We start from the raw sequence: 25,469 nt of genomic DNA on the forward strand, positions 1-25,469 counted from the left end.
TGTGAAAAGCTCTTATTTTTAGTAGCTGTGTTTTATTTTTGTTCACACTGATGCAATTTCACCCTATCCATGTAATATAACTTGCACATGGCAACTTTTATGTCCAGTGTTCACAAACATCCTAAGTTCTTTATAAGCACTAAACCAAAGAGAAATGGAGAAGTGCAAGCCCCAATAATTGAGTCAATATTACTACATTTAAGTTCAACAAGTACATTATAAATATAAAATTGGTTTTTTACTAACTAAAAACTTGTTTGCTACTTAACTTTAAAAGTGTATAGCTGTATGATCACTTCACTGTATTTAAAACAAGAAAATAAGAGGTGTTCATAAAAGTACATTCCCTTTCTGAAATGTAATTCACATGAAGGGCAATAAAGAAAAGATTTGGCTGAGAAAAAACAAACTTGTCAAGGTCTTGTACAAACAATAATTTTTTCAGAAGCATGTCTCAAGAGCCTCTCCCACTCTTAATCTATTCTCACTCAGAACTGAAAACAATTGTACGAGTATCTCACAGTTTACAACAATCTACACCAATTTCCACACTCCTCTGTTTCATGTTTTTGTAATGTCTTGAACTGCCACAAACTCCAAGGGCTGCATAAATCCAAACCACATTCAAATTTAGAATTGGTACCTCAGGGGCAGCTTTTAGCTTTTGTTATTTAGAGAACCCAGTGAGTCAAAGTTCTATATTTAACATGATGATGTGGTTACATACAGCTGGGCAGTACCATCACAATATTTAGAAATTATCTCTCCACTCCAGGAACCTCCCAACCTCAGTGCAAAACAGGATAAGAAAAACAACCTCATAAAGGGACAGAGTTGTTAAAACAGCCAGTGTCATATAGAGGTTTTGATATTCCTTCCATTAACAGTGTTTAAAAGCAGCAAAACCCACCAAAACTGTATCACACTCCTGTCATTCAAAACAATAATAATGCCCTCTTGTTAACATATTTGGGATGATTTTTATTCAGCAATAAAGACCATTTTGATGGTGCAATATAGCAGGGAAATGTAATTGGTGTAATTACAACCATAAGGACAATTTTACTACAGGAACAAAAATTAACTCTGGCAGTACTTCAGCCACTTTCTTGTTTCACACACCTCAATTCTTTTTATGAGAAGTTTTAAAGATTTTATTCATTTAATATGCAAAGAAAGTGATCTAAAAGCTTGCTATGAAATCTGAGCTGGATAAATAAAAAACCAATGGATTTGGGATTTTTCCCCTGTGTGTGTACTGCAGTAGTGTTAAAAAAGCCCCAACAGATAAATAGTGAAAGAAACAGGAAAATTTATAACCTACCAAAAAAATTACAATTTTCTCTGTTTTAAGCATAGTAAGTTTTGCAAGAAGCATCTTTTGCTGTTATTTAAAAGAGGCAGATAGACCAACAAATCTTTCTATTTTCCTAACTTAAGTAATACTTTGCTTCCTCACTGGCCTAATTTATATGAACAAAACTTCCAAGGGAGGACTGAAAAGACTGTGGCTCAATTTACACCTGAAGAGTTAACTAGAATACACAATAGAAAAATTATCTACAATTCTAAACACATTTTTCAGATTAAGTTATTTACACATGCTGAGTTAAGCATTTCTTAGAAGAATCTAAATTGTGAAAAAGGCATGAAACTGCTGAAAAGTTCAGAAGAGAGGGGAAGGGCAGGGGGGAAGAATAAAAATGAAAAAGCAAAACAGTCACTTCCCCCACCCCCCAGCCTACCTCAGGAAGAAATTCAGAGCTCAATTTTAATCTGTTTTGCTCAGCTCAGTGAAGGTGAATTCATATGTGCAAAGTGATGTTAATAGCACCGCTTTCTGCAAATTTCTCAATTTAATTTAGCACATTTCTCTCTTCAAGTCTACTTTTTAAATGGGATAAAAAAACAATTCAAAAAAGACAGAAGAAAATTTGTAACTCTCACTGTATTGCAACAAAGTTCTCAGCAGTCTGGTTGAAATCTTGGGCAACAATACAATAAAATACATATTTTACTGATCTTAAACTTCTGATTTATTTCAGGAGGTACCTCGTAGGTAGTCCCATAGTGGCAGGTGTACTGGCATTGCCTGTTGGTCTCTGCATCCTGTTCAACATTCGTGTAGAAAATGACTCCGTCCCCGGAACAAGAAACAATCTGCTTGTCATTGGTGCATGGCAGGAACTTTGCACTGAAAATATTGGCTCTGTGTCCTGAGCGAATCGTTGTGAGAACCTAGAGAACAAAGGAAAAAAGGAGGCTGCAGCAGGTCAGTGTTTTCCAAGCAAATAAAGCATGGAAAAAACTCAGACTGTGAAATACCAGTTATGCACAGGCTGCCAGGGACCTACAGTTCAGTACAACACAACACACAAGCTGCCTTTACACCAAATTTCTTCTAAGAACAAAGTGGTTCTACAAGAGAGATTTGCTCAGGCACTTGCACGAAGCAGTCTGCAAAATGCAAGGGCAGGAATGCAGCTGCCACCTTTGTTTTTGCAATGCTGGTTCCAGAGCCCATCAGGTTTCTCAAAGTGAAACATTAGTCAGGGTGACGGTGCAGCCCCTCAGCACATCTGTGAGGAGAGGCTTAGAAGATCTGGGACATTGTAAGCCAAGAAGAATAAGGTACTGCAATCCAAGCCAACTTTATAGACTTTAAAATTTGATGTTACTCTTCAACTCACTCTAAAAAAGGAGAACTGATGTTTATAAGCAAGAATGTTTTGAAGCTAGCCAAAAATAAACATTTAAGGACTTGATTATACAGGGAAATAAACCAGGACTTGACTTATACTCATTCATTAACATTAAAGCAGAGAAATATATGATTTACTTCACCATCACAGCTGATTTTAAACACTTTTTAGTGACTCTTTATCCTTCCTCACATATTTAGTTTACCAAAACTGAAAAAACCTCCACATGCTTTCCTGTGAACAAGTAAACGTTATATTCTTATTTCTCCCATCTGCAGCACTTGAAGCAAACTGCATTTTCACCACTCCCATTAGGAAAGAAATACTCACCAAGTTGTTTACAGTATGAAAATTACTTCCAAATTTCCACTCAATTAACTTAATCAAAGGAAGTGTTTTGCAAATGAAGTTTTTCCGTCAGTAGCAGCTCATGACTAACAGTTCAGGAGTGCTATTTCACACCTTTTAAATAATTCCCACAAAAAAAGTTTAACAGTTTATCTGCATATTCTGAAAGATACAAAATATTGATGGCTGAAGTCTATTTTTGCTACTCTACCTAGATAATAACAGTAAATATGGAAATAAGGATATTTGCCAATATGACAGAATTACAACACAATAATGATACCAATTTGCTGCCTTTTCCTGTATAGATTCTCTTACTCAAGCCAGAAAAAATTAAGCTAACATAACTGTAACACTCATTAAAAATCACATCTCTAGTACATTTCAGGAATAACACTGATTATCGAGTCTTCTTGCTGGTACCTGCTGTTTTATAATTGCATTTGCATGTACTGGAGAAAAAAATAATTCAAAAATCATCTTCTCCTCTGCTGTTACAAAAAATAAATAACTCAGCTAACTGAGTGAAAAATAAAAAAAGAAAATAAAACATCTCCTGCATTCCTCATTAGGTTTAAATAGACAAGTAGCACACAACAGGGGGGGGAAACCGTCCCATGAAAGCATAAAGCTTTAAATTGCAGCACCTTTTAAAATTTTAAAATATTTTAATGTAAAAATTATATAATGAGCAACTCTCCCTAGTAGGATATGAAAATAAACTCTGCACAGTAGATAACATTGAACATCCTTTATTTGCATGAAAAATTCTTACTCTGCAAGTCACTCCACCAACACTCACTTTGGAATATATCCATCATCCTCTTCACAGCTGTCTCTGATACCACTTTTCCAGCAGAACTCCCAGTCCAAGAGAAACCCTACCTAGTGATACTGATCTGAACTTTCAGGCTGACACCAAAACTGAAAGGAAGAGATGAGGTTTGGAAGCTCTGGCTTATTTGGGGAGGTGAGCAAAAGGACCTTACCCATAGGCCCAGGCAACACTCCAAACCACCACAACCCTTCAGGAAAGCAAACTATTATTTTCTACTCAAACTCTCTTCCACCATACCTTCTGTTTCTCCCACACATTTAATTTTTGAGCATATCCTCGGGGTTTAGTTGTCAGCCTCTGAGAGGACACAGCTCAGAGCATCTGTTCTACCAAACTACCAGCAGTTCCTTCAAGGGAAAGGTGTGGGACAGTGCCACTACCTGATGGATGCCAGCTGGCACTGCTGGGAGTCTTTCAGCTGCATGGCAACCCTTATTTCAGTACAAATTATTCTCCATCCACATGCAGGCACACCAAGGCAATGTAATTTTTCATTGGAGTGAACTATTTTAATCAAGATTGACACCCCAACAACATTACACAGAAAGACATTACATACAGTACATTACACAGAGCAAAAAATACAGTATTTTAAAAGTGAGAGGAAAACAGTTTATCTGACTACAAGATTTCATGAGAATTACTGAATCCTATTGCTGGTCCTGACACTAATCTGTGGTGAGACCATGTTCCCTTTGTGCCCAGCCATGTACCGTAAAATGGGATAATACCAATGTCACAAAGGATTAGAACTCTCAAGTTTTAAAGCACTGTGAGGTTTTATTCCCATTTATATACACTAGGAAGTGCATGGTATTATCTTTTTCACATAATAATTAATATCTGAAAACTGATATATTTAAAAATATCTTTTAATACCTTGAAAAACAATAACTGGCATCCTATTTGAAAATCAACAAGCAGCCAGAAACAAACCTACCTTTCTGCTATAGGGATTAGTAATGACCAGGTTGGTGTCATCTGAACCAGATAAGATATATTCTCCTGTATCATTCCAGCAAATTGTATTCACCTGCATGAATAAAAAAAAAAAATTGTTTAGACTTACATTAATTCAATTTTCACCATATTACAACATCAAATTCATCCAACACTACAGAAATAGGAGTAAACAAATTCAACTGAAATGATGTCATTTCTAAGCAGCTAGCATTAAAAAAAAATTTATGTTTTTAAAACAAATTGATAAGGGAATCACCTGCTTCACCTATGGCATCTCAATTACTCCCTCTGCTCCTCAAGAGTTCGTCAGGTAAATTAAGCTTCCCACAGTAGCCACAATTTTACACACTCAGGTGCTTTAATGAACCAAATCTACTCCACAGAGAGTTCTCTGAATTTGAACTGGAGGGCATCACAGTGCTCTCATTCCTGCATCTTCACCATATCCAAATTCTGACAATCCATTGCTTTGCACACTTTTCAGTGACCACACCTTCTCAGGGAAAAGCACTGCAGAATCCATCCCAGATCCCTTTTGAAAAATGTGAGTAGGCTGGGAAAGAAGAATCCTACAGTGAGGTACAGAATTGTACTGGGAGAGCTTTACAACACATTTCCTTATCAATTCTCCTTGTCACAGGACTGTGCTTAATAATGTGTCAGTGAAACAAAGCTGTGAAAGCACTCAAAATCCAGGAAGCTCAAGAGGTATCCTCCAAGCAGCAGCTCATGCACAAGCACCAAAGACTGCATGCAAGACCATTATTATTTCAAGTAAGGCTCTAAAATACCTTTTAAGTGTCAAACTGCAGCCATCACCATTTTCTGCTGGCTAGATTCTGTTGGCAGAACAGCTGCCTTAGTGTGATGCACCAGACTGGATTACAGAATTGGTAAAAAAACCACTTCGTTCTGAATTATTTTCTTATGCCTTTTTAAAAATTCACATGTTTCAAACTGAGCCCCCCAATAAAAATATTTTTTGTTTAAAATAAACACACCCATTCTAGTTGCTGTTTTAATGACAAGTTGAGTAGACTTTAGTTGCAAAATCAGAGTTAGCAGTTTCAGGTGGATCACAGGGACAACAGCACCTTGATATTCTCAGGTGCAGGAACTTGAAGAGATCTTGGTGTTAAATAAACATGCCTATGCCAGGGCTACCTCAGTGCTCAGAAACAATCAGATATTGTCAGGATTTATTAGGAAATGCACAGAAGAGCAGGATATACATCCATGCATGGCAATCCCACATGTCCCACACTACGCAGTTTGGTTCACATCCCACTCCTGTATTATCCATTTCCATTACTGCCCACTTGGAAAGAGAAATCATGACAAGGAATTACTGGGGTGCTCACAGATATCTAACACTTTTTATGGCAAGAAGCAAATAATTTGTACTACTCTAGGGAAGGGAAATGATAGAAGCTTATGAGAACATGAATGACACAGAAAAAGTAAAAAATAATTTTTTGTGGATCTTCACAGTACAAGAAATGGAAGGCCTTAAATAAACAATCCAATGACATGTGGCTTTTTAATGAAACAGGAAATCATTGTTATAGAACATCCTAAACACCAGAAGTGGAAGGATATACATATTCATCAAAGAGAAATGAAAAATGATCAGAAACAAAGGTGCAGCTTCCACCTCTATCTACCCATTTAACATGATGTGTTCTCCAGAACACCCATCAAATACTGTCTGCTTGCCCTGTCTCAACTTCCCTCAGAAATATGTGCTGGCCACTTTCAGGGCCAGGTTATCAGGCTCCACTGAGCTTGGGGATGACCTTGCATGGCTACTCTTATGATTTTATAACTCTGGCTGCCAATCACCAAGAACCACAATTTCAACTAGCCCCCAGAACCATCTATCATTGAAATAACCTGTCCTGACAATGGCTGTACTCTAAAATGTTGTCAAACATTGCACAGCACTACAGCCAGGGCAAACACACAACCCAGCAATGTTTATTTTCATCTACATTTCCTCTCAGGCAGAGAAGTATTATTATCATTGCCCTAAAGAAACCAAAATGCTAATGTAAGAACACAGGAATAGAAACAACAATGAAACACTGAAAAAACAAGGAAGCTACCGAAAAATTTAAAGTCATGATATGAGAAAGAAAAGTTAGCACAAATGATGAAACAAATTGAGGAGGTGGATGTGTATATTTATGTATAAACCCAAAATCTGAACGACAGCAAAGCAGAGAAACATTGAAGATGCAAAGGGGAGATGAGATTGTCTAAATTGCAGCATCACAAGTCTACACAAGACATCAATCATTCTCCTCCAAAATTCCAATTTCATTGCAATTATTGCCTCAGTTGAGCAATTTTAATATAGCCTGACCAGACCAAAGTTGGTTCAAAAAATAATCCTGAATGACATAACCAAATTACTTGAGGTCTGTAACTAAACAGGTTTTTTTATTCTGTACCCAATCACCTTCTCAGCACTGCTGGCAATAAATAACTCAAAAAGTAAGGAAGTTTTTCAGTGAAATCAGCTTGTTTAGAGTGTTTTTCACTCCAAACTAGAGACTTTCCAGTCGATATACACAGTGTTCAGTACAACTCACTGACCAACACTGAATAACCCAAATAAATTTGCATATGGATCACTAAAAAACCAGAATTTTAAAAAGTTCTCTTCTCATCCCATGGTAGTAAACTACTAAAATTGCTTTAGAAAATTGCTTTTTATTTTGAAAACATATTGTACTACCTGCATTGTCACTCAACACCCAACTAAAAGTTTAATGTAACAGTTACTATTCTGAGTTTGGAAACCTTGGGAAAAGGTATTGGACCCAGAAGAAAGGATACAGCAAACACAAATGACAGACAATTACTAACAAGCTAAGAAAAGCCAAAGGGTGTGAAATTAGTTTTTTCTATTAAGTACTCCACATTATTAATTGTATCTAATTTTATTTGTCACTCATCTAGCCTTGCAAGGAGTCAGTGGGCACTTCTGATTCATTAGTCAATTAGTCAGATATAAATTTACTATCTCTCAAAGACAGTGCAGGAGGCAGTGCAGCCAATCCTTAAAAAACAAAAAAGCAAAGTCCTCACTTCCATGCAAAGTGACCTCAGAATCAAGTCTTTTGTGAACAGAAGAGATCAACAGAATACCAAAATAGAAGAAAAGAAATTTAAATGGCTGTAGATATCCAAAATATCAGGAATGTCCCCCAGGCAAAGAAGGGGTAAAAAAAGGCAGTGCTTGTCATCTGTGGAGTACAAGGTGAAAATTGTTTCTAAGAAAACACAAACTCCCTGTACTGGGTTAAGCCTGGCTTTGAGGAGGACATCTGAAAAGGACTTGTTCCCAAGTGCCATCCTGAAGGAGATGAATGCCATGAAGAATGCTGGTTTGTTATTGATCTGAAAATGAGACTGTACATAGAAATGAGAAGTTACTCCTTCAGATAATATTCTTTATTTCAAAATGTAGTATTTACTCATGTCAAATGCTTCATCTACGTCCTGCATTTCAACCTTCCTCAGCTTTCACAGGACCAAACCAGGAAGAAAATAATCTGTATTTTTACTGCAATTCAATGTGTTTTAGAGTTTCTTTATCCTCTACTTTCCTCACACTTCATTGCTGCTGGTCCAGATTGCTTCTCTTTCAACATTTCTCCTTTGGATTTAATCACTTTATACAGAACAGCTCACCTACCTCTGCACATTTCCTCATCTTCTTAAGATCCCTTTACAGCTAACACAGAAAATGGCAAGTTCTGGCATACAAATGATCTTACTGAATTTGACCATGTGAACCTTGTTCAAAGAGGCAAATCCTGCCCTGGAAGGAAGATAAGGCTACTGGCAGACATCAATAATTCTGCAGAACCAATTCAATTACTTCAAACAGTGCTGCTAGACACTGTGTCTTCAAACCAAGGGGAAAATGGGACTGTTTCAAAGGGAATTGTCCCTGAACTCTGATGTGAAAATACTCAGATTTTAAACAAAAGATAATATTACTGTTACAAGAGTGTGGATATGTGAAGTAATTCATGGAATATTCCCTTCCTCACAGATATCCTGCCTGGGTATGATTATACACACAGTTCTATCTCCCACAGGATCTCTCTTCTGTCTAACAGGCAGGAACTTGGACTTTATTTTTATCCTCAATTAGTAAAAAAATTTCTTGCCTTAAGTAAGTTGTCCACCGTGTCCAATTACACAGCATGCTTTATACAGAAAATACAAGTCACAGCTTATTCAACAGAGCAATGAAAAATTCTTAAAAACACCAATCAACCAAACAAACCCAAACCCCTGCCATCCAACCTTCATTAAAAAAACCCAACCACCCAAAAACCAAATGCAGAAACACCTTTTAATGGGACATTATGTCATTAATTCCCTACATTTGAAATGCACGCTAACAGTTATAGGAAAAATAAAAAAAAATAAAGCCTAATTACCATTGATGGTAATAAGGAGCTTAATCAGTAGAAGCATTGTAATTTCATTGATTTCTATGCCACAGATTTTTTAAAAACAAATAGTAAGAAATTATACTGGGTGGTTGTTAGCCTTAAAAGATAATTCCTTGCAAAAAATCACACAGTAAATGAGGTAGTACCTCCCAATATCCCATTCCTTAAAGCTGGAGAGTTCTGAGCAAATTTAACTTCTAAAGACATTTTTTCAAACTGTAGTATTTTAATACTGTATTTAAATACTGTAGTATTTTAAACACCTGCAGACAATGCTGTAAGTTTACAATTTAAGCATTTTCCACCCACTGAAACAATTAGGCCATATGTTAAAGCATACTTTCAAAGCTAACATAATCACATCAAAGTTAGTTTTCAAATAAATATCCATCAGGTAGATTAAAGCAACATCAACAGCCAACACCAAATCTGCAATTTCTATTACATGACACAGAGGCAGATAATTGAATAGAGATCAGTTGCTTAACATTTAACAAGTAGTGAAGAAATATTTTCCTATATTCTATTTTAATAGGAAAAAAATACTTTTTTTACAAGGAAATAAAGAAAAAATAAATAAAAAGCCCTAACCAACTTCAGGAAAAGAAACTTGAAAATTTTAATCTTAAGTATTTGAGGAGATGAAAAATTACTAAGAGAAGAAATTTGGAAGCAAAGTATCACTGTTACAATCTTGAATATGAAAATTAATAAATACACATAGAATCATAGAATTGTTTGGGTTGGAAGAGACCGTATATAATCATTCTTGTAGCATTTCTTGAAAAAAACTAGAAATGTATATATTTGTTTCATTACACCAACAGCATCTGAACCAGAACATTGAACTTATAATGTAATCAACACAGGAAAAGTAGCTCACATTTATACACAGCAATTCTGTGTATAAATCCTGGCCTTTCCCAGACTTCCCAGGCTCACAAAAACACAGGCACATCAAAATCATACTTCTGATCCTGAGAAGGCTGGATGTTAACAACACTTGTTCCTTAAAATTACTACTGGGTTAGTTTAAAATTATATTGCTCCTCAATTAATTAAAAGTCCAAGCAACTCAAGCTAAAATAATCATTATGTTTGTACAGTTTTAGAAATACACATTAAAGTACAAAAGCTTGACTTATATTTTCTTTTTTATAGAATAACTTCATTTTTCAGATATCTTGTACAACAAAAACCATAAATTTCTGATCTAATCCTCAAATGTAACATGGCAGCCTCTTTGTCCTGAACCTAGTTTAGGTAAAAGCTTTATTTAAAAGGATATGTTTTAAAATATCTGGACCCCTTTCAAAAATTAGTGTTAATATTCAAATAAGCCTTTCAGGAAGGCTTAATTTTGTTTCCATTCCCTATTAGTCAGCATGTAGCACCTGATGATTTGCTTTTTGAAATTGGAAAATAAATCACTCAAAACACTAATAAATTTTTAATTCAATACAGTATAGCAAAAAAAAAAAAAAAGACTTCATTTCAAGGTTTAAGATGAAAATGTGAGAATGTGTTTAAATGGCAGAAGAGATTAATTCAATCAGCAATAGACAAAAGATATTCAAGAAGAAACAAACAGCAAGAGAATTCAGATGTGGATCTCCACAAGCAGAGTGGTCCTGCTAGGCTTTAATGTACAAATAAAATATATTTGCCTTTTTAGGTTGAGGGACTATTAAAATGGCAACAAAATCACAGTTTAACAATTTTTAAAAAACAAAAAAGCAACAAGTGACTTACACATCCATCATGCACATTCAAGGTTGCTTCAAGTTTTAATCTTTGGATGAATTCTCTTCTCCCTGTGAAGAAAAATACCAATTACATAACTTCTAAAAACTGAAGTAGTTAAGAGCCTGCTAATGACTACTCACAGGTAAAGAACCAGAATATAAATTTAAATCTTGAAACAATTCATATGGTTCTCCTTTTCAAATCCTAAGACAAGCATGACATTTACTGGTTCTTCCAACACTTTTTTAATAAGAGTGCAGAAATGCAAAACTAACATTTCACAGGTTCACAGGCTGATGCTCCCTCTAAAACTAATAACAAGAAAAAGGAAATTAATCCTGTGGTTATTTGGTTCACTTAGCTGAGAGGGAGCTATGATGACACAGTTCAAGCAGTACAACCCTTGCATTTGGGAAATTAACATTTAAGACCAGTAACATTCCATTTCATACCAAGTATGTGAAAAGAAGAGATGAAGGATAAAGGTGAAATCTATAAACACATATGAAGACAAAGCCCCAGGAACTTTCATGTCTTTATACCCTATGTACAAACTGATTTTATCACTGCACTCAAAAGCACTACTGTACTAAACACATGAAGAGGGAAAACAAAAGTACAGTGACAAAAATGTGGTCTTTTCCTGAACTACATGTTTCAACACATGGCTTCAACTCTCAGGTTATACTGAATCTAATATTCCCCAGAAAACACACTCAGAAAAGAAAAATACTGGTAAATCTAATATTTTTAACTTCAATCCCCAAAGCTCTTAAACTCAAGGACCATTTCCCCTTTTTTAATTCTGTTAATACATGTCTCGGAATAAAATTCCAGGTAAGAGCATCAGACTGTAAGCCTATGCCAGGCTGCACTGCTTCCAAATATGTAACCGTGAAATTCACTCAAAATGAACCTTAAAAACCTAGAATCAGGAAAAGAACAGCAAGAGACTCCACATCTGAAAAATCCGACATTTGTGAATTTGCTTTGGTTCAGCTCAAGGCAGAGCCATGTGAGAGCTCAGTGCTGTCTCTGGCAGTGCAGCACATATTTGGAAAAGTAGCTTCTCCTCTCTCCTCTTGCTGCTTCTGAATGCTTTTCATTTCTCCCATACACTCTCCAGCCCTGCAAAAGAAGACCTACTATCCACAACTGGTCCCTCCCAACCTGTCTGGAAGCAGGCACTGAGCATCCCTGCCCCTCTCCCTCCTCCCAGGCCAGAACACCCTTCCAGCAGCACCAGCTCCTGCCCCCCATCCAATGTTCACGCAGCCTTCCCCCACCAGAAGGTCTGGGCGAGATACCTCAGTTTGGCTGGAAGTAGAAGCCACCTCCAGAATTCAGAATTGCTCATAACACTGCTTAAATACCACATTAGATGAAGATCATACTTGGGCAAAATATTTTTTCTGTTTCAAGAGGAGGTACTTAGTGGGTGAAATGGTTATAAAGTGCTTGCACTTAAAGCACATCTGAGCCAGCTTTAAAATGATAAAAGCCAGACTTCCCTCATGCCTCAGTCTATAAACACTGAACTTGTGACATCTCACGTGCTACAATTTCTGCTAACCAGGAGTAACCATAATTAGAGAAAAATTAAAATAATGACATCTCAAGCGTCATGCTCTATTAGCAAGAATGCATTCTTGGATTAGGAATACACATCTACCTAGTTCACTAGGCTTTCTTTACCACTTCTCCTTACCCATTTTCCCCCCTCCAGGAACACAATCCAGCTGTAGATTCTTAATTGTTGTTTTATTGTACCTTTCTGTGAAATCCTATTATTTTTTCACATCAAATGATTTCTGTGCTTTCAATGAAGATTCCTACTTTCAGATTAATTTGATTTCTTCAATTGCTTGCAAGTAAATGTGAGTGCTAAGGTGGGAAATATCACCTGCTGCATGCTTGGGTATCATTTTGCACAACAGAAACTTTAAAATTTGCTTCTGGGGTGCTCCTGTAATGCAAAATACAGAGCAGAAATACATGACCTCCAATAGGATAACTTCATTAAGAACTGTATACTCCATAGACCAACACAAAAATACAGTGTTTGCCAGAGCCATCACACTTTCATTGAAGAACAGAAAAAATCTGATAGCAGTGGATGATTGTTGGGCATTGCATCACGTGCATAAAATACATGTGGAACAAGGTGATGTCTGCAGAGCAACAGGCAGGTGCTTGCTGAGAATCCTCTGTACACACAAACATCAAAGATGATTCAAACTAATTTTTAAAAACAAACAGAACAACAGATTTTTCTCCTTCCTGTATGCTCTGGTTTTAATCCAAATCACTTAAACCAGCAAGTAAGAAACAGTAGCTGTGTTCAAATCACATTTTCAGTTTCAATTTGTATTTCCTTACAGAAATTTGTTGACAAAAGATATGAACAATTTGTTGCTGTTAGATTAGGATTTTTTGTCTTAATAAGAACACAGTAACCATACAAATTTTGGTAAACCTGAGACACAGGCATAAGATGTCTCATACACTCAACACTTGGCCATTTAAAACATTATTTTAAAATTGTTATGATTGCATATATGATTTGTTATATATGTGTTTAGTTATTTATCCTTTGATCACTTTTTTATCTAAATATTTGAGAAAGGAATTAAATGCAAACAAAATTACAACATAAATAGTTTCTATATTGCCTAAAGGAAAAAGGGAACAAGGAAGAAAGCAGTTAAAATGTTTTTCCTCCAAATCCCCTCTTATTTGATTAAGTACTAAAAGCAGTAAGACTACTGAATGGATTGCTTGTAGATTATCTGATCATTCAAAACTAGAACCACCAGGTCTTAAGTGGTGCTTTTACTCTTAAATAAAAACCTGAACAACATGAATAAACTGATCTGAAGAAAATACTCCCTCTGCTTTTGCTTTTGTTAAAAGCTGAGCAAAGTCAGTGAATCTGTGCTCCTTGTACTTCAGCAATGACTCCCACAGGTTCACTTGGTTTGATAAAAATGCTTAGCAGTAAGTATTAGAATTTGTCACCTGAATATTTTTGTCACTGATCCACTTTTATGACATTGAAAAAAATTAAGAAGCAGTACCTCTTGGTTTGTTTTATATTTACTCTTCAGCATCTCAGCTTTAATTGCTGGACTTCCTAACAGTCAGATGCTCCACATCAAGGGCTCTGCTCTCCCAAGTGACAAGAATCTTCACAATCCTTAATTCTCACTCACCTAATCCAAAAGCTGCCTGTTCCCTCCACTGTCCTACAAAGGCAGCTCTCCTGGCTCCCCTTTCAGCTACAATGATGGATGAAACCCAACCTTCTGGCAAAACCCCAAAAGTACTTTCCTCTTACAATATCAGCATCAAGACCTCTATCATGTTTAGATTTTTCCCACCCCAATACTCAGAACAGGCTCTCAAGCAAGAAACTTCTTTCGCCTTAACCATGTAGTACCCCTAGAAAGGCAATAATTTAATTCTGTGAAGGTGCTTCAATATATTGTTTCCTATATTCAAATAAGGTCTAGGACATGGATCAAGTGATCAAGCTGTCATGACCAAGATTACCTCACTGGACACATGGGGTTTGTTCAAAACTGCGAAGGTGAATTTACTAACAAGAACACGATAAAGCAAAACAAAAATTAAGCCCTGGTAAATTTCAAATGGCTGTGATGACCTCCCTGTGTTTACATAGCTGAAATTTGGAAAGCTGCCAATTTAATGCTCCACCCACCCCCTTTCACTAGTTATGCACCAAGTGAAGCCTCAAGGTTCAGTGCTACTCTCAGTACAATGACCAATAACATTCTCAGTTTTTAGCCATCCACCTGTTCTCACCAAACATTATGCACTACTGAAGCCTCAAGGTACAGTGAAACTCTCAGTGCAGTGATCAATAATTTTTTTAGTTTATATTAAGCAGGAGATTTAGGGATCATTCTTTGTATGAAAGAAGCCTCAACTTGAGTCATTCATGATACAAATTTAAATATGAGAAAGCAGGGGAAAGAGAAGCTGCAACTGTTTCTTTGTAACTTTATGTATTCAAAACATCCACTGCGCACAAGGTCAAACCAAACACTGCCTTGCAATTCCCACCTGGAGAATTACCCAGCCTGGGTGTCTGGGCAGAGCTCTAACCTCACTTCAGGGAGCAATACCAAAATAAAACAGCATCCCTTGTACTCCTCACTCACAGTCCTTACAACACCATTTAGGTCACAATCCTCAGTTTAAGAATTGCTGATCAGGTGCTTCCTGTGTGCCTGTTTTGGCAGAGAGACACATACCTTTCTTTTGTAAGTAACTTAAGTCAAACCTGCTCCAGAACTGATGACAGCAGACAAGTTAGATGCTCTGAGCATGCAAAACCTTCATATATTTAAAACTGGGCTCCAAAGTTTCCCCTTGAAGAAGTACAGATCATTTCATTATGAAGGTTTAGCTTTAAAGCTCACTTGTGCTCCACAGAAATTTAACTAAACTTTGATCCAAAGCAGCACCAGCACAGTATAAGATGTTAAAAGACAACCCTTTTTCAGTAATAGACCCCATTTATCAAATGAACACTCATTTATATCAAGCTGGCTCTTTGCAAGGCCGAGTCCCTCAGCGCTGGCTCGCTGTGACATTTGGAATGCCCTAGTTTAAAGCTGAAATGGAGCCAGCATCTGTTCCCAATGCAGAGGACATGGTATCCTGCACTCTGAGTGCATTTCAAAACTTCTCTTGGTTTTTCAGGGTACCATTTGGGCATTTCTGAAGTAACCCCATTTGTATATAGATTATTTTGCTGGATTAACTACATCAAACTCTTCTGATCACATCGCAACACAATTTTTCCAGCAACCAGAATTCTCCATATACCATAAAGCAAACAGGATTACACATAATAAGCACTGAATTAACTTCCATCAAGGTAAGTTAAAATTCTTGAAGATTAATTACAACCTTAAAAATCACTTGTTAGTTATGTAGGCCAACACTGGCCCTACTTTATAGTCATTGTGACAAAGGCTCAAGCAATTTATCAAAGGAAAGAGAGGAAAGAGTGAACCAGCAGTACTGCCAGAAACCAAATCCATGGGTGTGACCTCCAATCCTTTGAACAATGCTCTCTGTTATATTTCCTCACTCTTCTGCACAACTGCAAAAATGCCAAAAAATATAACTCTTGGTTCTGTCAATGTTTAAAAGATCACCTTTCAAGAGACTATGATCAACTATTTCACTATGGTTTAAGTTCAAAGCAGATAACTCAAATTATTCTTTGTTCTTAGTGATACATCACAAAGCCTGAAAGAATGAACAATACGAAGAAAACACAATTTTTTTTTTATTTTCTACAAAGAGACTTCTTTGCCATTTTAATATGTCAGAGCTTTGCTACTAACCAGCCAGCATCAAACAACATTGTGCTAATCAAGCCTGTACTCAAATCCTAAGATAGGCTCAAGTAATGAGCTTTAGGTAATAAGAAACACAAAACTTTCAGATATTATAACACCAAGACAGAAACTACAGAAGACAGGACACTATGCCCTAAATTATAAATCAGCAACCTATAATATCTTATAGTGAGCATATTAATATAAAATCTGATCTCAAAAAACCCACAAACAACAAAAAAGACAAAGAAAAAACAAAAAAACACCAAACCAAACAAAAAAACAACCAAAAAAGAGATCTGCTGAAGTTTTGAAAAAAAAAGTAGTTCAGCAATGTTATACATTTTAGGGTAGTAAATAAGTATTTTGGGAAATACTTGTGTTTAGGTTTGCTACTACAGAATCTGCAAAAACAGGTTCCTGTAGGTAAGAGCATGGATGTTTGGTTAGTACCAACAGCTGTAATTTAACTTTGAAACAAGTTTTGGATAGTGAAAGCATACACTCCCAAATATAAGCCTCCACTGGGCTCCATAACTGGGAAGGTTACAAGCATTTGGGCTTTAAAACAATGTCTTTGATTTCTGTTTGATATTTACCATGGTTTATGCCTGAAAGATAAAATTTCATAAAATTCAGCTGCATTAATACAAAGTATTTAAGGTGTTCTCAGTGACAAAAATGGACAAAAAAGGATAAAGTACAAGTACCTTTCTCAGGGAAGGCACTTTATCTGTGCTGTACTGACTGCTGCTAAGTGGATTTCATTCACAAGTACACCACATTCTGACAGATATCCTTGCACTTCCCCTCACACTGCCCATACTTGTCTTCTGTATTGTTCTTGCCACAGATTGCAAGAGAGGTTTTGTGACAGGAGGAAAAATATGCCAGTTTTCAGCAACTTTGGTATTTATTCAGTCCTTTAAAGTAGTCTGATGATCAAATAGAAACTACTCACTGAGACAAAAGGCACTTGAAATTTTTATATTATGCCACAAATATTTCTGATTTCTATAGAGCAGAGGACAAAATTCCCATGACAAAACTAAGAGCAGCTCTATCTATGTAAAAGATAACACATACCACCTTACTCCTCTAAACAGAAAACTATCTGGCATAGCTCAAGTGATTAACTGGACATAGGATTAACTACATGAAAAAGCTTTTGCTGTTTTCTCCACTAGCACTAAAATAGGACTCCCAAAGAAACACCTCCAAATTCCAAAACAGATATCAACACAAAAACAATAGTTACCAGATCAAGAAAAATACACTTTTGCCCTGATTTCTTCTCCAAAGACAAGTCAAAGGAGGCTTCTATTAACAGAAGGGAAAAATAAATATTACTCAGATTGTTGCAAGTTGGAGTAAACAGTATTACTGTAGGTTTCAATACACCTTTGGAAACGCTTTCCTTTGACTTTTACAAGTCTTCATCTGAAACTATGTGGGCAGCAATGTTGAATACTTTCTTATAAAAATGCCATCAATGTAATAACCCAGCCAATCCTTAACACCACTTGGAGAAATACACATCAGGAACTCTGCTTTATGTTCCCAGGTGCTACTGAGCACTGTGACACCCAAGGTTCATTAGGAGCTGCACCTCCAGCAGGAAAAGATGATGCCCAGGAAGCTGAAATGCAGTGCTGCTCCACCCCAGTGCAGAAGTTAAAATTGCTCCTAGCAGAACCAGGGTCTCTCACCTCCAAGCACTCGGGCAAAATGAACACTGGAGCATGTGGAATGGCCAGGAGAAGGAAAGAAAAAGTGGAATTTGCTTTTAAGGGATGTTCTCTTTCCTGCTGAGGAGGTGTGTGCCCCCACTGTCACCCAGTCCTGCCATCACCTGCCAGTGCCTGCTGCTTCTCCCACTCCACCAGCAATTCCAGACGAAGGCTCTGGGCAAAATTAAAGCCTACTATTTAAAGTTGTTTAAGCTAACTCAATACTCATCTTTAAACAGATTAAGAAGTGATGATACAGAAGCTTACCAGCATATCTATAGCCATGTCTTCTAGCAAAAAGCACCCCAGGGCCTGCCTTTCCCTCAAGTGAAACTGCGAACTTGGACAGCATGGAACTCAATTAAGGCATTTGACATTCTGCACACCTGCCTAATTTAACACACCATTTAATCCTGGTAGTATAGGAATTGTACACTGCTGGGTTTGTTTGGGGGAACTTGGCAAATAGATATATAGATACTATAACAGATATGGGTCATAACCCCATGAGATTACAAATGCAAACAACAGGAAAACTGACCAGGATTAAAGACAGATTACATCAAAAATTGAGCTCAAGTAGAAAGTTGAGCCTTGATGGTAGATGACTGTTAATTTAACAGTGAACTGACATAGGTTATGTTATAGATGGGTATTTAAAAACAAATGAGGGGGAGGGGGAACCTTTTAAACCCCCTTTGTTTAAAAACAAATAGGGAAAAAAACCCTTTTAAAATTACATTGCCTGTTGCATTAAACTACATGTATTCATCCTAGGCAACAAAAACCAACCTGTTTAACTCCAAAGACTTTTTTTTTAGTGAAGAGCATTCTCAGGACATAAGTGTTTTTAAAATAAAACCAAATTAAAAAGGATCCAGATTTTTTCCTCATTTCCTAGAAAGGTAAATAACAGGAACAGACTGCAATAACTGTAACAAAGCAATGCAACCTAAATACAGAGGTGGATTTGGTTTAACAGGTTAATTTTAACAGTTCTTTATTTTGGTGACATTTCAGCAGTCCAAAAAGGGTTGGACAAACACTGATGGCTCAGAACATGAAGTTCACAGGGAAGAGAAGGGGCAGATTCTCATCTTGCCCATGATATCTGTTAGAGAACAGTCAGCATTAATGACACACTCAATCTTCCCAGAGACAAGCCTGCAGATCCTTGAAGAACAAGAGGAGGAAAATAAGGGGTTATTAAAATTCACTGACGTGACTCAGATTCCATCTCACGATATTCACATTCAATATTTAATGATTCACACACACTACAGCACTTGGGACACATCTGAATCAGCAGCTCACAAAGCTCCAAAGACACAAAAAAGCCAAGACTTGCACTCAAACAGTGAAAAATGCAGCTTTGCTCAAAGGCTGACAGAGTTTGTGTCTGAACTGATCCCTTTCCTTAGTGCCAGGACAGGACTGGTCTCAAGTGTCAACAGGTTCCTGGTACATGACCAGTTATATCCCACCAGACTATTCTGGGAACACTCAAGGATAGAAGATCAGGAATCACATGTAAAGTCACAAGAACTCACAGAGCTGCAGTGCAACATCTTGGAAGTGACTGAACACAGGCAGGTTTAATGGCCTGCCCTAATGCAGTTAATGGAAGCAATCCAACTGGAAGAAAGCTATGGGAGGAAAAAAGATTTAAATAAATAAATAAAGGAGAGAGATCTAAAGGATCTCTCACATCACTGCCTCATCCTGAAATACAAATCCAGTACATGCTGTACACCACTTGTTTTTGCAGCGAGAGACAGCTTTCATGTACCAAAGCTCATTATTAGAAGATCAAGGTACAACTTAACTACGAGGCTGTCTGAAACACTCAGCATCAAGGCAGGCACTTATTTACAAAGTAAACACATTTCCTGTACAGTCTTTAACAGCACACAATGTAAATGCAGTGAAATATTGCAATCAAAAATGAAAATGTATTAGAAGTGCACACAAATGTCTGCAGTCTTCAGCTGTCTGCAGAAGAACACTGAGGCTCCAAAGGATATAAAGCAAATACATTTGCATCCTAAGACTGAGTATATTTCAAATATTATAATACATGCAAAGCCTTGGGACTACAACCCACTTACACACACTCCTACTACCTGGCAGCCATTAACACACATGATTAATGTTCTGTTAATCACAGATATTACACATAAGGTTAATCCCTTAAAATCAAAAAGTACATCTGCATAGTTCTCTCCATTTGAAGAAATGATGACAAATCTGCAGACAATCAGAAAGGCCTCCTGAATTTCTGAAGGACAGAAAATCAACAGTCTGAAACAGTTGTTTTCATCATTTCTTTCTGGCCAAATACAATGCCAGAAATCCACCTTCCATTTTAATTCATATGTCAAAATGCAACAGCAGCAAAGCAGTTGGTGGTTTAGAAAATTAAAACATCAAAACTCAGTAAGTAGGTTCATTGATAAATTCTGATCTAGGCAGTAGTACAAAAGATTTTTAAAAAAGAAAAAGAAAACCCAAAAAGCAGGTTTCTGCAAAGTAATCCCACCAAAGAACACAATAACGTGATCCATAAGGGTCTTCAGTTTTACACAAACAGAAGCTGTGCTACTCTGAATCCCCAGCATCCTAAAAACAGCCATTGGAAATAATTCTCTTATTTCAGGACAGAGTGACAGAAGGCACCAAGTAATCCCAGACCCTGCATGAAATTCTTCCTTCTTTAAAAAAAAAAAAACACATAAAAATGATCATCAACAGGTTATCACTGAATGGAAGCAAAATGAGCCAACACTGTGGAAAAGAAGCAGTAACAAACCATATCAATTAAACCACAAAACACACAGGAAGATGAAACTGAAAAAAGGTCAATGATCTCAACCACATGCAAAGATTTCTAAGACAACAGCAAAACAAGCTGCCAAATGTACCTAGATTAATGCTACATGGCTGTGCCCCTTGCAGGTCCCAGGGGCTCCTGTCCTCCACTCCCACAGCTCAGTTAGCCTATGCTTGAAATAAGCCCAAAGATAACAGAAGGCTGATTAAACTGAAATTAAAGCTAAGCATTCAGCACTTAGGCCACAGAAATACTCATCTAACCTTAATCCTTCCTCCCAGCTCACATCTCTTTCTGGTTTTCTGATATGTACTAAATTATTACCAGCCAGCATTTTTTTATTTGTTGTTTTGTCCAGATGATTCTGTTACACTGTGCTTTTATTATCCTTTACCAACATTAAAGGCTTTAAAAGGGGTGTCTTTATTATCTGAGCTGATTTACTTTGAAGTAGGAAAAAAAATCATTAATCCTGTATGTTAGGACCACCCCTCATATCTTTCCCTACAAGCTATTTAGACATACATATAGTGCCCTTCTGCTCCTTGGCACCAATTTAATGAGATAGTATCAGGGAATTCATTTCAGACACAGTCTCTTGATTAAACTCCTCCAAATTCAATTTGTTATCAACAAGTCTCAATGCCACGTTGTTCTTTCAATAGCACATCTGTAATTTTTTAAGGACTGTAGTCACTAAGCCTTGATTTTATTAACAAGGGGGAAAACTCCAAAGATATCCAGTTTAAGGCAATACCTGATCACTGTCCTGTCTTGTGGATTTTTCAATTAAAAAGCTACATCTCTTTTCTGCAATGCTCTTAGGCATCTTCAGCTTTTCTACACAACCAGTGAAGATCCAATGACTACACCAAATTTCCTGCCTTGCTAATGCTTCCTGCCTCCTTCCAGTATTAGACTGAGCATGTAAAAATTGTTCTAGATGTGTTTTCCTCCAGCTCATTCATTACACAGTGAACTTCAATTCTGCCTCTGCCTATTTCTATTATTCAGAAATCATTTCTATTGAAAAAAACCTGAGGAGTTCACTTACATCTTTCTATCCACGTCAGTTAGTCAAGTTCCACAAAGTATTTGATGTGTAATAGAATATATCACTACAGAACTGTGCTCTCATAATCAGACCATCAGGTACATTTATAATGCTTCTTTTTCAAGCAGCAGTTAATCTGTTAGACTTGAAGAAAAAATAACATAAAACACCTCTACCAGATCTGGAGTTTAGCTATGACTCCAGATGAGTTGTTTTAACTCGTGGTGGAAAACAGAATTAATTCCAGAGGTTTAGGACATGAAATCTAACAGTGTACCAGAAAAAAACCTAAACATCAAAAGTATAATGCAAAGAATTTAAGAAGAAAGGCTGATTAAATACTCTGCCCATCTCCAAGTTGACAAGAACACCAGCTACAAAGCTAATCATGTTAAAGCTGTCTGACCCTTCTTACTCTGCGTTATTTTCAAAGACCAACATATCACATATTAAAATACAGCTGGAGCAAAAACTGGGGAAAATAATGCCTTTCTTTTTGGTTGTTGTCCCCAGCATTCAAGTTTCCCTTCTGCTGGATTTGGTTGCTTTGTTTGTCCAAGGAAAGCAAAACAGAGAATGAAAGTTCACAGTGTTTTAAGGAAGTATGTTAATTGCACTCTCACACTCTGGGCAATGTGTTTTAGGAAATACCAAATGTTCAACAGCAACACCCAATTCTATGTTCATTCAACCAGCCACTACTGCTTTTATAAACTGACATGAATGGAAGGCAGTCAGTATCCAAACTAACCAGTTATAACAGCAATTCTTGCCTGGTTTTCAACCCTACTTATGAGCAGGGCAATCAGCTAACTTCAAAACTGTAATTAGCTCTGGGGTTACTGTGGTTCATCCCTACAAACAGGGAACTGTTGAAACCTAAGTAGCTCAGTGAGTTCTCCCTACATACAAATATTCACAGATCTCTTTTTAGTAAGAACTGCTGAAGCTTTACAAAATTTGATCACTGGTTTCCTTACAGCGAGTCTTTTACAGACTTCAAACTTTTCCCAAATCTTAAACACCAGGATGATAAAAACTTAGTAAGATATGAAACAATCTTTTAAGAAGGGGGAGTGCGAGCTCATGGGAAAGCATCACAATGCTATCTCTAAGAAATTTACTAAGCTTAAAAGAAAAAGAAGGAACCAAGATTTCAGAAAATAGTATCTGCATGAAGATACCAGAGATTGGGGAGAGCTGATTATTTTGATATTTGCTCCTGTTGTATCAAGCACCACAGCTTCCAACAACCACTGTGAGCTAAAATACAGCATCAGTTCCTCTCCTTTTAAACTGAGAGATTTTCTCTGGATAACCTGCTATGTCAGACAGCAAAAACAAACCAGTGAAACAAAAACCCCAAAACAAACAAATAAAAATAAAAGGGAAAAGCCTTCATTCTTCCTGCTGTCCAAACAGCCATTCTTGGCAGCAGGACCCTTCACAGGAAAGCAAATAAACACATCACATTAAATACTTCAGAGGAATTATGGATCCCTCTTTCTGCAAGAAACCCATGTTGCCATTTCTCTAGCCAAATTATTATCTGCTATATTTAATCCACACAGAGGCCTTTTTTGTGCTGGCACAGAACACTCCACCTGCCACCAGAACAGGTTTGTTCGCTGGTGGCTGAAACATTGCCACAATGATATAAAATTGCAAGATTTGGAGATTCCTGTGAAAGTATCCTCAGTAATTACACTTGCCAGCTTCAGGGCAGAATTCCACTTGGATACTACAGTTTGCACCAGTGTTTTTCAGGGTAAAAGCCCCACCATGAGCTACTGAAAGCAGTCTGAAACTCAGTTTCCATCTGTGATCCAGCAGCAGGGCTCCTCACACAGTAAGAGGACCCTAAACTGAATTAAAGAGAGCTACTGACAGCCTCCCCCTGGGCTGCCTTCCTCTGGAGACCTCAAATACAAGAAGTGTCTGAAATTGAGACTAATTAGCCTACAAATGCAGAAGGAAACAGAGCCAACAGAGACATTGCTGAGAGCCACATCTACCCCCTGTCAGCGCAGCAGGAGCTCTCACCAAGGGATAACATCTGAAGGACACATCCCAGGGACGCACCCACGGCCCGTGCCCATGAGCTGCTCCTCTGGAACTCTGTCCAGAACTGACCAGGCTTCAGAGCAATTACTGAGAGACCTTGCAAAATCAGACAGTTTTTTTACAAGGCAAAATAAATTCCAGGGGTGAGCTATCTGCATGGAAAGGTACATTACACAGATCCTTCCTGGAGCAGCTGTTTTCAGAAGCTGAGAGAGGCTATTTATAGAGTGCCACTTGATTGCCAGTTCACATGAAGCTAAAACACTGAGTAAATAGGAAACAGCAATTAGTTCTCAGATGTCTTACTTCAAAACATGGTCACTGTCGATATTTCTGATATTTTACACTGTAGCGCAACACAACCATCCCGGTGAAGGGCTCATTAAGCAAACACCATTCACACAGACACATCTCCCTCCCAACTGCGTTGTTAGTCATGGATTTGCTATAATGTTTTTCCTTTGATTTGGTGGTTGAAAAGGTGCAACAAGCAAAGATATATATAAACTACATAATTTTGTACCTCAATCCATAACTGTTTGGACAAATTTACAAAGAAATTTTGCCCAAACAAAAACCAAAAAATGCACATGGACAATGCTTCGAGTCTCCCACTACTCCTAAGTTACAATGAAATTCCTGTCCTCCATTTGTTCTGTCTGCCAGATTGTTGAAACTCAACTAAAAAAATAAATTATAAATAGGAAGAAGCCTCGCTTCCGACGCAGATCAGACCAGCAGTGACCATCAAGCAGTGGCACCCAGCCGCCCACTGCAGTCTGGACCAGTGGGCCAGAGAACAAAGCTCCTACACAGGAGTCTGAAAGAGAAAACACCCACACCTACACTGCCCTGCACACAAAAAGGCACAGCAACAGGCCTCTTCTCTGGGAAATCTGCACTTGAACAAGCACACCTGACCAGCAGCCCAGTCAGTGGGTTTATCAGGGCCATAAATGCCATTTGGGGTAAAAGTGCAGTGGTTCCACAAGACAAGCACACCCTGTGCCAACCCCTGGTGAAAATCAGGAGTGAATAAGGACTGAGCACGTCTTGCCACCACCAATACAGATCCCAACATCAGTTCAGTGGGAAGGCTCTCCCAGGTCCTGCTCTTTCAAGGCTCTCAAGCAACTGAACTTGTTTAGGTGAAAGGAAGAACAGTAAATATGAGACCTTAGCCAAGGCACCAGAGTTCTGTTTTTAACTAAAGTTACGTGCATTTTATTGGAGCAGCATCCAGAAAAGACATCTTGGTAAGGCTGGGAAGATGATTTCTACTGTTCAGAGCTTAGTACTTCAACCCTCAGAGACACAACCACGTTGAAGCAGAAGAAAAAAACT

The 25,469-nt window shown here is 37.5% G+C and overlaps 1 protein-coding gene across 4 annotated transcripts in view; it reads right to left on the reverse strand.

Annotated features, from left to right (window-relative positions):
- DCAF6 (DDB1 and CUL4 associated factor 6) overlaps positions 1 to 25,469 on the reverse strand; it is a 73,881-nt gene that overhangs the window by 46,830 nt on the left and 1,582 nt on the right. For all 4 annotated transcript variants that reach the window (XM_054270249.1, XM_054270248.1, XM_054270247.1 and 1 more), the window contains exons 2-4: positions 11,079 to 11,140; positions 4,829 to 4,921; positions 2,053 to 2,238 (exon numbers count right to left, since the gene is read on the reverse strand). In XM_054270249.1, coding sequence (XP_054126224.1) covers positions 2,053 to 2,238; positions 4,829 to 4,921; positions 11,079 to 11,140 — 341 coding nt within the window. The remainder of the gene's footprint in view (positions 1 to 2,052; positions 2,239 to 4,828; positions 4,922 to 11,078; positions 11,141 to 25,469) is intronic.

Source organism: Melozone crissalis, unplaced genomic scaffold, assembly GCF_028551555.1.
Source record: "Melozone crissalis strain CALT ecotype California unplaced genomic scaffold, PUWL_Pcris_2 ptg000009l_1, whole genome shotgun sequence".
Taxonomy (NCBI): Eukaryota; Metazoa; Chordata; class Aves; order Passeriformes; family Passerellidae; genus Melozone; species Melozone crissalis.